Genomic DNA, 13241 nt, shown 5'->3' with positions numbered 1-13241 from the left:
CCTCAGTCGGTCTGGACAGGAGGCAAGCCCATGGGTCTGCGGTCAGAGGTTTCTGCAATATGCGTGAGTTTTGGTCTGTCACCTCTTTCCAGTATATTCTAACCTTGGGGCATTCCCACCACATGTGGATGTAAGTGCCTTTTTCCCCACATAGTCTCCAGCAAGTGTCTGATGGGCTCAGGCCCATATGGCATTGTTTTGTCGGGGTAGTGTACCACCTGAATAGGATTTTGTACATTTGTTCCTGTAAGGTGGTGCATATTGAAATCTTGGAACTTGCGTCCCATATGTCTCGCCACTCCTCCCCCTCTAGCTTCTCTCCCAGATCTGTTTCCCACCTGTCCGTGTAGGTTAACGTACCCCATTCTCCTGATTTCTCCCCTATATGGTTATACAGTTTTGTTATCATTTTCGTGGGCATGTGTTCCCTAAGGCACATGCTCTCGAAAAAAGTTTTGCGTTTGTGTATTGCTGTTCTGACTTCTGTTGTTTGTGCGAAGTCTCTGATTTGAATGTATCTGAAGAAATCATGGTTTGTCAGGGGTGCTAGAGTTTTTAGTTGATCAAAGGTGATTACCTGGTTATCTTGGTACAGATGAGCATATCTGTGTGTTCCTGTGGCTTTAATTCCTATGAAAGCTTCTATACATAGTCCTGGTGGGAACGCTCTGTTACGTAGTATCGGTGTCATGGGGGAGGGGTTGTTCATGAGTTGGTATTTTATGGCTGTTTTGTCCCATATGTCTATAGAGTTTAGAATTGCTGGGCAGGTGGTTCTGAGAATTACCCTGTGGTTTTTAGGGGTCCATATGAGTAGTTGTGGTGGGTCTTTGCCCATGAGGGTGGTTTCTATATCTACCCATTGATGTCGTCCCTCAGGGCTGTGCCAATGTGCTATTTGCGCTATCTGTGCTGCTAGATAGTAGTGGTGTAAGTGTGGTAGTCCTAGGCCCCCCCTCCACTTTGGATTGTATAGTACTGCTCTGGCTATCCGGGGTCTTTTTCCCTGCCATATAAATTCGTCTATTGCCTTTTGGATGTCGGCTATATCCTTTTTTGTGACTTTAACGGGTAATGCTTGGAATAGGAAAAGGAGTCTGGGCAGGACATTCATCTTTATGGAGTGCAATCTCCCTATTCAAGAAATTGGTTTGTCCGACCAGTTCTCCAGGTCTTTTTTCAGTTTGTGCATTAGTGTTGTGTAGTTTTGCCTGTATAGCATAGAATGGTTTTTTGTTAACTGTATCCCTAGGTATGTGAATTGTTCTTTAGCTAGTTTAATTTTGTATGTGTTGGTTAGATGAGTGTTGTCCTCTTCAGTGACATGGAAGGAGAGAGCCACCGATTTGGTGAGGTTTACCCTGTATCCCGACACCTCGCCATACTCCAGTAGGAGCGTATGCAGGTGTGCCAGTGACTGTTTTGGATCGGACAGCGTGAGCAGAACATCGTCTGCGTACGCCGCCACTTTGTATTGTTGTGTTCCTATTTGTATCCCTTTGATGTTAGGGTTATTTCTGATGGCTTGCAGCATGGGTTCTAACACCATCGCGAAGAGGAGTGGGGACAAGGGGCAGCCCTGTCTCGTTCCATTACTTACACTGAAAGGTGTTTTTTGGGCACCGGTAATAAGTGTTTGGGCTTGTATGTCTGTGTAGAGTGCTTTGATAGCTGTTATGTATTTTTCTGGGAATCCCTGCTTTTCCATGAGTCGGAACATAAAGGGCCACTGTACCCTGTCAAAGGCCTTGAAGACGTATCCTTTTAAAGTGATTTGCACTGTCGCTATGACTTATTGATGGCTATGTTTTGTTCCAAACCATACTCCTGCTTATAAATCACACTACGCATCAGAAAAATGACTGCTCGTTTGTAATGCAGAAGTGAACCTAGTCTGTCCAACCTTGGACAGCAATGATGAGGTGAGTGCGCTTCTTAACTAAAGATATATGGATTGTGTATATTTTGTGGGTTCAGGAATAGCTACGCTATAAGATTTTATTTTTCTTTAATAATCATTTTTTATTAAGAGGTGTGAACAAGATAAAGCTTAGGCTTGCAGGCCCGTATCAATAACAGGATGTAAGTATATAATGTAAGAACAGTATATATCCAAAAAGGGATTACATTCAAGAACAGTTTCAGTGTCAGTTTACATCGGATATCCTTTTTCAATTGTAACAGTGGTCCTCAACAGAAATTGCAATGCTGTTTCGTGTTGATACCGTGTGTATCCAATTGAGCCCATCATGAACGAGATCAAGGTGGACATACTAATGTCCATAAGTACCTTGAGGTTGCGTGTTTACAAACGATAGTCTTCTTCAACATTTGTCGATAAGTGTGGTGTGTTGTACTGTAGTGTGTTATGGTCCAAGAGGGTCATTTTATAGGTGGTGGAAGTATGTTGGCATAGTACAAAACAGCTAATACAAGAGAGAGTAAAAAAAATATTATGGGTTATAATAATTTAAAATATATTGTATTAAATATCCCCCCATGTTGTGTGGATCTCCGTATGTGTTATCCCTGTCCTCAATGCGTCCGTTTTACTTAGCGTGATAGATCCAGTGAGGGTTATCTCTAGTGTTACCGTGGTGAGATATCTCTCTTTCTCCTTCAGGTGATGTCCCCTGTGTCTCGAATGGTCCTTCTAGCTTCCGGTCTATTTCCCTGGCTGGTCTGTATGATGCCAGGATGTTGTGTTTCAGGAATGATAAGCGAGGGGGGCTACTTATTAGGTTGCATGTATCGATGGGAATATGGAGTGTGGGTGGCTACGCTATAAGATTTATAAAACATCAACTTAGCGGCTGTAGAAAACAGGTAGAGAATGATTAAAAAAAAAAAAAAAAACTTGCCCAAAGTCTTTATATTTATGTACACATACCGGTTTAACACTTTACGGAGTCTTTTAATTTAAATAATTATTTCTAAAATATACACATTTTTCAATATTACTCCACCAAAAATAATAGGATTTTCATCACAGGACAACTGTGATACATTAGATTTTATATACATTGGAAATTTATCATTACAATTATAATAATTACAGGTATTCACATATTCAACAGAAACAAGCAATGAAAAACGGAGGTCAGACAGTTTTATTTCAAGAGTCCGTATAAATCCACTGTTGGATTGAGTCAAACACTGCTCTCTTCAAGTCAGCAAAGTAAGTCTGAACGGTAACGTCTTCACGACTGCTGATCCTTTGTCAGCAGCACACGTCTTGGCAGATAGGGGCACGTGATCGTTCACTAAAACAATGTAGCATGAAGGATTTTCCTGTAACTGAAAGCAGAGCCACTGCGTCAACTTCCAGTCCCGATTAGGACTTCAATCCCATTTTCTCCATCATCTGTTCATACACAGTCCACGCCATGGCAGCCATGAAAGTTCTTCGTAAGGCACGGGGAAGGCCACCACGGAAAAATCCAGTTACTCCGTGATTCTGTAAAAGTGACAGAACTGAACATTTTGCAGAATATGTGCTAAACATGTCATTGGTGATAGATGTTAACTCATGTTCAAGGGAAACTCCAAGCACCAAAACAGCAGTAAGGCTTTGACCTAAATAATTACCAGTCTCCTTTTTTCTTATTTTTGCATGCCCACACCAGAAACCCCTTCTCTTAGCAGAACAGACGCCACCCATAGTTTCTCAGTTTGAGAAAGCACCGAGTGCTGCCGGGCAGGGGCGCCGCTGATTGGATTAGAAAGGTCAGTTGAGGCTGTGAGATAATCAGTAGCTCGCTATTGACAAAAATGTTATGCCTCTTTAAAATTGGGGAGCTACTGAGTGGCTTACAGCATTGGCTAACCGATCAAAGCCAATTAGTAGCGCGTGCTCTGCAGCAACCTGTGCTTCCTGATTCAACAGCCGGATGCCGTCTGGGGGACCTGCAGATCGGCACTAGAAGCACACTTCGGGGTTAAACAATTTGAGAATGGTTTAATCCCTTAAGGTAAGGTTAAGAGTGCACCCGGGGGCTTCCTGGCACCATTTAGATTAAGTTGTTATGGTGCCAGGAGTGTCCCTTTAAATACCAATGGTAGGAGGGTAATTTCCATTATCAATCACAAACAATATCATTTAGGTAGAGAAGAAGAAAAGGGCACAGCAATGGTAGAAGGTAAGGTTTGTCAATATCCCCACTAGAACATTGGGAAATACCAAATCCTGGGCTCTTCTTGTGCCTTAGAGACGGAGTTGTAAACCATTGCTCTATAGTAGCGTCCCGGAACATTGAGAACCCGGAGACAGGTTAGTGTTAACCATATACATATTCTTATATGACAACCATTTTGTATCGCAGTACACACAACTTACCCTAAAGATGTGGGTGGCCACTTGCCCAGTCCATCGGTTCTTCTCGTGCGAGAGCTGCATATGAGTCTTTATGACGTCAGCAGGTTGGGTGGCCACAGAAGCCATAATTCCTGCCATAATCCCACATCCAAAATTTTGCAGAGCTGAGAATGCTGGGTCGATTTCTTCTAGAAAACAAAGAGACCAAGGACTTGCTGAAGTCAACTAATTGGTTTGTATAATTAAAAAGCCAACGGCCTTTACTGCCACTATCAGAATGCAATCTTTAACAATTTTATTTCAAACGCTGTATACACAATAAAGACAAGTTACCTTCCAGAAAGGTCAGTAAAGGTACTCTGATCAAAAACAGTGCTTTCTTAAAGAAACTCAAATAGGGAGAACCTTTGTTGATGTATGAGCGGAGTACGGTACACCCCAAGGGATACTTCCCATGCTTTAACTAGTATCACTGCTCTCTACCCAACTTACCTGTTGGCTATACTCACCGAGATCCAACGTCGAACTCGATCCGGCCGAACTCGATCCGGTCAGTTCCAGGTGTATTCATTACTCTCTTTCTTCTGTTAACACAACGTCAGTGCAATTGAGTGTGCATTGTGAAATAGAGATGGGGCTATGTTAACTTTGCTCCCTAGCTTGTGTGATCTGAGGTATCCTACTGTGGCTCTAAAGGAACACTACGTAAGTTGAAGTGGATCCACTTTGTCTCTTTTTTTAACACATTGTTTTAATCTTTCGTGTAGGATATGTAGATATGGACAGTTTTCTCACTAACACGTGGTATGATTTATGAGATGAATGTATCAATGTTTGTTTATATCTGAAGCAGAGGTGCTTTATTTTGACTCTGTCATTCGTAGCTAGACAATGACCAGTTTTTGATCGTTGTTTGGCATCTACATAGTGTACATTCATCCTTCGATCTATGAGCCTTCTCTGCGTTCACAGCCATATTTTAGAATAATCTTGGTGAGTGATAGCATGGCTGGATGCACGGGTAGTATATTCATAGGTTCCTGTGGAACTAACTTTCTTAGTGATTCTGGATGGTTGCCATATTGGATGGAGCTACAGGAAACCGAAAGAAAAGCGCATATTCTCTGCCAGGGACAAGCACATTGAGTGTATCCATTCATCATTCCCATTGGTGTGAGGGTTCACTGTAACCTCTCCTTACACTATTAATATACTGTAATTTATCATTGTGACAATGTGGAGAAAGTGGTGATGTGTCGATGGCTGTTCCAAGATGACAGGAAAAGCAGACAATGAATGAATTTAAACGAGGAATTGCTAAAATGAATATTATAATCTTTACAATAAAGCGTGAATGGTTGCAAACTTATGTTTGTGGCTTTCCGTATTCGCTCGAGCTGTTGTTGGAACGTGGATGATCAGATCAGAACATGAGAAGCATACAAACCAATCATTCTGAAAGGGTACCTAACCTCTACATTTTATCATCAATGTGAGCACACTGTAAATATGTATCAGGCTTTGTGGAGGTGCATGACGGCCGGGTCTTTAGAATTTCAGTGCTTAACACTACCCGTACTGAAAGTACCCACTGATTGTACTTACCATGTTGAACAATCTTTTTCGCTTGAGTGTAAAACATGAGATAAATGCCAGAGAATGGGGCATCTCGTAGGAGTGTCGCAGTCAGGCCAGTAAACAGCCCACGGGGACCCTCTGTTTTGTAGATATTGTTCAAGGCACCACACACACTCCTGTAGCCGAACTTGCCACTCTGTGGACAGAAAGCAAGTGGTCTGTGTAAATGGAACGTGGTAGAATGAATGTACGCAATGAATGAAGGTATCTTTGCTGTTTTCACCTCGTAACGAGTCTTTACAACGGTGAAAGGTATCATGCAGACTCCAGCTACTGTCCTGGATCCTGCGCCCAACAGAACGGACTCTATAGGCGACGGACCTTGTTTGGGGAAGAAATGCTGCTTTGCCGCATATAGGGTGCTAAAGTAGAGACCAACTCCAGGAATGCAACGTAAGAAGGACTAAAGGAAAGAAAAAAGAAATTTTTTTTTTAATTGCAAGCAGCTTTGTATGGTAGTGTACACTATCAGGCTTGTTTACTAATCTGAATTTTAGCAACACTAAAACAGCTGATTTGGGAATATCCTTGCCCTTAACTATATAGTCACAGCTGGGCTATTTTAGCCTCAGCTTTGCCGTTTGGATATAACTCTGGAGTTAGAAGAAGAGACCCCACAGACTAGAATGAGAGTTTCATTTTAGCCCAAAATAGCTGAATTCAAAGAAAACGAAATGTAAAATATCTCCAAGACAGTGAAGTTTTCAAAAAGAAAGGAAGGATGGAACAGCTCTATAAAGTTACGTTTTCAGCTCGGCTAGCTTGGCCTAAACAAAAATTCACACTTTATTGAATAACCTTTCAAGTGATTTATAATGATTTCTCTTATACGCAGAAGTATCTTAAGTTGACACAGTTCTCAATGTGGAGATTTACACAAAATACTACTTACAGGGATATTCACCAATGTGAGAATTGCTGCTAATTTAAAGTGAATTTCCCAATGTAGACAAAATAGTGAACTGGAAACATTCCCCAAGTCACTTCTCGTTTCAGTTTGCCTAATTTGCATTATATTTGAAATTCACTGTAATTTCCCAGCAATTCTCACCTTAGTGATAAGTCCTGTTGTTGTTCCTTAAGAATTAAGGCAGTGGTAGGCAACATTCTGCACTCCAAATGTTGTGGACTACATCTACCCTGATCCAGCACAACGAAGACAAAATAAATTAATATAAAGGTCAGTGGAAACAGGGGGAGTATTATCACTCCAAGTACCATAACTAGTACAGCCCGCTGAAGTTGACCTTGACGCGATTTCACGGTAGCCCCTCACCTGGTCTACTCTGAAGCAGGATTTACTATATATGGCTCTGTAGAACTGCTGCTCATTCATTGAGAGTCTGGCAATGTTTTTGCTTATTCAATGACTGACAGAATCAGCTGAGCACTCTATGCCAATGAACGAGTCTGCGCATCAAAACTTGCATAGAATTAGCCAGTCCATAATTCTAGTCCCTGGCTGATGACGCCCCAATAACTCTATACCTCTGGCAGCAGTGGGCTTAAACTTTTTGTGTGCAGCTTTCGTAGCGAAACACTGCACATACAGACTCCAGTCACCATGACCAATGAAGTGGTCATGGTGCTTGGAGTAATTCTTGAAGATACAAGGAACCTAAGGAAATGAAAACAAAAAGTAATAAAAGAAAAATACAAATAAAAAAAAAAAACACAGGACAGCTCCAGTGCACTCATATTTATTAAATATCAAGCTATAAAGGGTAGATATATATATAAAAAATAACAAGTCATAGGTTTTGTTTTTTTTAATAATATTCTTCAACACCTAGAGCAGCTAAAAAGAAAAATACATTATAAATCGATTGATTTTCTTGTCCTCTTTCTGAAAATAATTCAAATGCCTAGATTTTTCCCATTTACTTCTAGTGTGACAATTCCTTGAGAAAATGTAATTTTATCGGGCAGAGCGGCCATGCTGGTTCAGACAGCAGCAGATGACCAGATAACCGTAGAGTCTGACCGGACACGGCTGCAGAGCCACATAAAAAGTGGAATTTTCTATAAAATAAAAAATAAATCATTAATTTTATTACAAATACCATTTAAAAAATGAAAAGTGAAAATGTGCTGCCAGTTGTCACTTAAGAGATGAAAGGACTCCTCATGGTAGGCAAACTACTTCGACTCTCGTTTTAGTCCTTTAGGAGGAATGGAAAGGTTAAACACTGCCAGTAGCCGTCTTCCTGACAGCCACTAACGTGGCTTGCACTGCAATTGCCGTATTTAACTCTGTCATGTGACAGATACAAAACAACTGTTGGGTTACTATCATTTTATGATGTGATGAGATTTTAGATTTATGGAGTTCACTTGCACTATTTCTTGAGGACTTCACTGCTTGCAATTTGCTGCAAAACACTGTTATTGGTTGAGTGTTTTGCATTCACCTACATTAAATTTTGGTATGATGCACTTTATGTCGAAACTTCGCCCTTCTGTGACGACTTAATGAAACCACTGTTATACCACAATTACTTAGTGCTGGGGGTTAAAATTGCAATAGTTTTCCTAGTTATGGAAATGATGTAAACTTACTGGCAGGAGTCCTCTCCACAGACCAAATATGTTCTCATTGTGGATGATGTTGAGAAACAGCTTGAACATCCCCGGTCGCCTCCTATTGGAAAGTATATGTTTGAGAACCAGTGAGTACTAAATCAGCTCTAAGACAATGGCTACAATGCGAGGACTTGTTGCTGATAGCAAAGCCACCATGAATGGAGGGACAAATAATACATTGGAGAGGTGCTGGAAAAGAAAGGATACTGAACATGACATAACCACGAGAGGGTTCTTAGGAAACCAAAATCTATCATGAAGGGAGGGTTGATGGGAAAAGTGGAACACCAATCATGAATTGGGAGGCAAAATATGGTAAAATGTAGGCTTGGAATTTGCACACTCAAGACCGAAGGTGCATTTTATGATACCAGTAACTGTCAGGGCTAGCTGCAAAAGTGGGAATTGTTAGGTATTCCAAATTTAAGTGCAAACTAGCCGGACTTTAAAAAGTCAAGTCAGTGATGCTTCACTGTGTATGTCACCATGGTAACTGGTCCCACACTGTGTGTCACCACGGTAACCATCCTCGCCAGCACCAGGTCCTACACTGTATGTCACCATGTTAACCAGTCCTACACTGTATGTCACCATGGTAACACATCCTCCTCAGCACCAGGTCCTACACTGTCTGTCCCCGCGGTGTCCCACATACTGGCTGTCCCCGCGGTGTCCCACACACTGGCTGTCCCCGCGGTGTCCCACACACTGGCTGTCCCCGCGGTGTCCCACACACTGGCTGTCCCCGCGGTGTCCCACACACTGGCTGTCCCCGCGGTGTCCCACACACTGGCTGTCCCCGCGGTGTCCCACACACTGGCTGTCCCCGCGGTGTCCCACACACTGGCTGTCCCCGCGGTGTCCCACACACTGGCTGTCCCCGCGGTGTCCCACACTGTCCCCGCGGTGTCCCACACTGTCACCGCGGTGTCCCACACTGTCACCGCGGTGTCCCACACTGTCACCGCGGTGTCCCACACTGTCACCGCGGTGTCCCACACTGTCACCGCGGTGTCCCACACTGTCACCAAGGTAACCGGTCCCACACTGTCACCATGGTAACCGGTCCCACACTGTCTGTCACCATGGTAATCGGCCCCACACTGTGTCACCATGGTAACCGGTCCCACACTCTGTCACCGCGGTAACCGGTCCCACACTGCCTGTCACCATGGTAACCGGTCCCACACTGCCTGTCACCATGGTAACCGGTCCCACACTGTCTGTCACCATGGTAACCGGTCCCACACTGTCTGTCACCATGGTAACCGGTCCCACACTGTCTGTCACCATGGTAACCGGTCCCACACTGTCTGTCACCATGGTAACCGGTCCCACACTGTCTGTCACCATGGTAATCGGCCCCACACTGTCTGTCACCATGGTAACCGGTCCCACACTGTCTGTCACCGCGGTAACCGGTCCCACACTGTCTGTCACCGCGGTAACCGGTCCCACACTGTCTGTCACCGCGGTAACCGGTCCCACACTGCCTGTCACCATGGTAACCGGTCCCACACTGTCTGTCACCGCGGTAACCGGTCCCACACTGTCTGTCACCATGGTAACCGGTCCCACACTGTCTGTCACCATGGTAACCGGCCCCACACTGTGTCACCATGGTAATCGGCCCCACACTGTGTCACCATGGTAACCGGCCCCACACTGTCTGTCACCGCGGTAACCGGTCCCACACTGCCTGTCACCATGGTAACCGGTCCCACACTGCCTGTCACCATGGTAACCGGTCCCACACTGTCTGTCACCATGGTAATCGGCCCCACACTGTCTGTCACCATGGTAACCGGTCCCACACTGTCTGTCACCGCGGTAACCGGTCCCACACTGCCTGTCACCGTGGTAACCGGTCCCACACTGTCTGTCACCACGGTAACCGGTCCCACACTGTCTGTCACCGCGGTAACCGGTCCCACACTGTCTGTCACCATGGTAACCGGTCCCACACTGTCTGTCACCATGGTTATCGGCCCCACACTGTCTGTCACCATGGTAACCGGTCCCACACTGTCTGTCACCGCGGTAACCGGTCCCACACTGTCTGTCACCGCGGTAACCGGTCCCACACTGTCTGTCACCGCGGTAACCGGTCCCACACTGCCTGTCACCGTGGTAACCGGTCCCACACTGTCTGTCACCGCGGTAACCGGTCCCACACTGTCTGTCACCGCGGTAACCGGTCCCACACTGCCTGTCACCGTGGTAACCGGTCCCACACTGTCTGTCACCGTGGTAACCGGTCCCACACTGTCTGTCACCATGGTAACCGGTCCCACACTGTCTGTCACCGCGGTAACCGGTCCCACACTGTCTGTCACCATGGTAACCGGTCCCACACGGTGTCCATACCCGGCTGTGGCGGGCGGCAGGGCCTGCAGGCGGGTTTTGAGCAGGTCCAGCGGTTGGAAGAGCAGGGTGGAGCAAGTTCCGCTCAGGGAGCCGCACACAAACGCCTTGAGCACGGGATGTAACTGTGAGAGGCGGCTACCGGGCAGCAGGGGCTCTGCCGCCATCACAGAGTATAACATGGCTCCCGGCCAGGCCGCCCGCTACCCCGACACACCGGCAGCACAGCGCGCATGGCCGGGGAACTAGGGACTCACTGCGCATGCTCAGAAACAATCCGCTGTTCTATCAGAAAACCTTACCCCGTGAAAATTCCCTACACTCGTCACTTCCGGTAACGCGGCCGCACCGGAAGTGACGTTTGGACAGGGGCACACCAACTAGGTAGGGATTTTTCACGGAAATTAACGCCACAGTGCGCACGCGCGGCTCAGTACTGCCGTCGGAGGTACAGCGCGCGTGCGCACTAGTTGCCAGGGAACACACACACACACCGCGCATGCGCAATATAAGGGTAGGGAAATGTGATGGCTATTAGCTCTGTGCAATCTCCCTACCCCTATACTGCGCATGCGCGGACTCTGATCATCAGATTAAAGCCTCTCCCTGCTCCCAACACGCTCAGCCATCCAAGGGGAGGGTGAAGTATGGTGGGGGTCTGCGCAGTATAATGGGGGTCTGCGCAGTATAATGGGGGTCTGCGCAGTATAATGGGGGGCTGCGCAGTATAATGGGGGGGCTGCGCAGTATAATGGGGGGCTGCGCAGTATAATGGGGGGGCAGCGCAGTATAATGGGGGGCTGCGCAGTTTAATGGGGGGGCGCGCAGTATAATGGGGGGCTGCGCAGTATAATGGGGGGCTGCGCAGTATAATGGGGGGGGCTGCGCAGTATAATGGGGGGCTGCGCAGTATAATGGGGGGGCAGCGCAGTATAATGGGGGGGCTGCGCAGTTTAATGGGGGGGCTGCGCAGTATAATGGGGGCTGCGCAGTATAATGGGGGGGGCTGCGCAGTATAATGGGGGGCTGCGCAGTATAATGGGGGGGCAGCGCAGTATAATGGGGGCTGCGCAGTTTAATGGGGGGGCGCGCAGTATAATGGGGGGCTGCGCAGTATAATGGGGGGCTGCGCAGTATAATGGGGGGCAGCGCAGTATAATGGGGGGGCTGCGCAGTTTAATGGGGGGGCGCGCAGTATAATGGGGGGCTGCGCATTATAATGGGGGGCTGCGCAGTATAATGGGGGGGCTGCGCAGTATAATGGGGGGCTGCGCAGTATAATGGGGGGGCTGCGCAGTATAATGGGGGGGCGCGCATTATAATGGGGGGCTGCGCATTATAATGGGGGGCTGCGCAGTATAATGGGGGGGCTGCGCAGTATAATGGGGGGCTGCGCAGTATAATGGGGGGGCTGCGCAGTTTAATGGGGGGGCGCGCAGTATAATGGGGGGCTGCGCAGTATAATGGGGGGCTGCGCAGTATAATGGGGGGGCTGCGCAGTATAATGGGGGGCTGCGCAGTATAATGGGGGGGCAGCGCAGTATAATGGGGGGGCTGCGCAGTTTAATGGGGGGGCTGCGCAGTATAATGGGGGGCTGCGCAGTATAATGGGGGGGGGCTGCGCAGTATAATGGGGGGCTGCGCAGTATAATGGGGGGGCAGCGCAGTATAATGGGGGGCTGCGCAGTTTAATGGGGGGGCGCGCAGTATAATGGGGGGCTGCGCAGTATAATGGGGGGCTGCGCAGTATAATGGGGGGCTGCGCAGTATAATGGGGGGCAGCGCAGTATAATGGGGGGGCTGCGCAGTTTAATGGGGGGGCGCGCAGTATAATGGGGGGCTGCGCATTATAATGGGGGGCTGCGCAGTATAATGGGGGGGCTGCGCAGTATAATGGGGGGCTGCGCAGTATAATGGGGGGGCTGCGCAGTATAATGGGGGGGCGCGCATTATAATGGGGGGCTGCGCATTATAATGGGGGGCTGCGCAGTATAATGGGGGGGCTGCGCAGTATAATGGGGGGCTGCGCAGTATAATGGGGGGGCTGCGCAGTTTAATGGGGGGGCGCGCAGTATAATGGGGGGCTGCGCATTATAATGGGGGGCTGCGCAGTATAATGGGGGGGCTGCGCAGTATAATGGGGGGCTGCGCAGTATAATGGGGGGGCTGCGCAGTATAATGGGGGGGCGCGCATTATAATGGGGGGCTGCGCAGTATAATGGGGGGGCTGCGCAGTATAATGGGGGCTGCGCAGTATAATGGGGGGGCTGCGCAGTATAATGGGGGGCTGCGCAGTATAATGGGGGGGCTGCGCAGTATAATGGGGGGGCGCGCAGTATAA

The 13241-nt window shown here is 47.4% G+C and overlaps 1 protein-coding gene across 2 annotated transcripts; it reads right to left on the bottom strand.

The window, feature by feature from the left end:
• Nucleotides 1-3082: 3082 nt before the first annotated feature.
• Nucleotides 3083-11145, bottom strand: SLC25A38 (solute carrier family 25 member 38). 2 transcript variants are annotated; one of them, XM_063427033.1, is made up of 6 exons: nucleotides 10904-11145; nucleotides 8513-8594; nucleotides 6177-6356; nucleotides 5921-6089; nucleotides 4337-4503; nucleotides 3083-3457 (listed from the first exon to the last, which is right to left on the bottom strand). In XM_063427033.1, the coding sequence occupies exons 1-6, from the start codon at nucleotides 11080-11082 to the stop codon at nucleotides 3335-3337; spliced, it is 900 nt and encodes a 299-aa protein (XP_063283103.1). In that variant the 5' UTR covers nucleotides 11083-11145; the 3' UTR covers nucleotides 3083-3334. The 2 variants fall into 2 exon arrangements, with proteins under 2 accessions (XP_063283103.1, XP_063283104.1); XM_063427034.1 differs by having other exon boundaries at nucleotides 4337-4500.
• Between the last annotated feature and the right edge of the window lie 2096 nt (nucleotides 11146-13241).

This window comes from Pelobates fuscus, chromosome 7, assembly GCF_036172605.1.
Source record: "Pelobates fuscus isolate aPelFus1 chromosome 7, aPelFus1.pri, whole genome shotgun sequence".
Classification (NCBI taxonomy): domain Eukaryota; kingdom Metazoa; phylum Chordata; class Amphibia; order Anura; family Pelobatidae; genus Pelobates; species Pelobates fuscus.
Note: the sequence above shows the minus strand (reverse complement) of the source record. Positions and strands in the feature narration are given on the sequence as shown.

Coding starts and splice junctions, on each gene's coding strand:
- SLC25A38 (XM_063427033.1), bottom strand. CDS start 11,082: ATGTTATACTCTGTGATGGCGGCAGAGCCCCTGCTGCCCGGTAGCCGC. Junction 8,595..10,903: donor CTGCCGCCCGCCACAGCCGG/GTATGGACACCG, acceptor ACTTTCCAATAG/GAGGCGACCGGGGATGTTCA. Junction 4,504..5,920: donor GAAAAAGATTGTTCAACATG/GTAAGTACAATC, acceptor TTTGTTTTCTAG/AAGAAATCGACCCAGCATTC.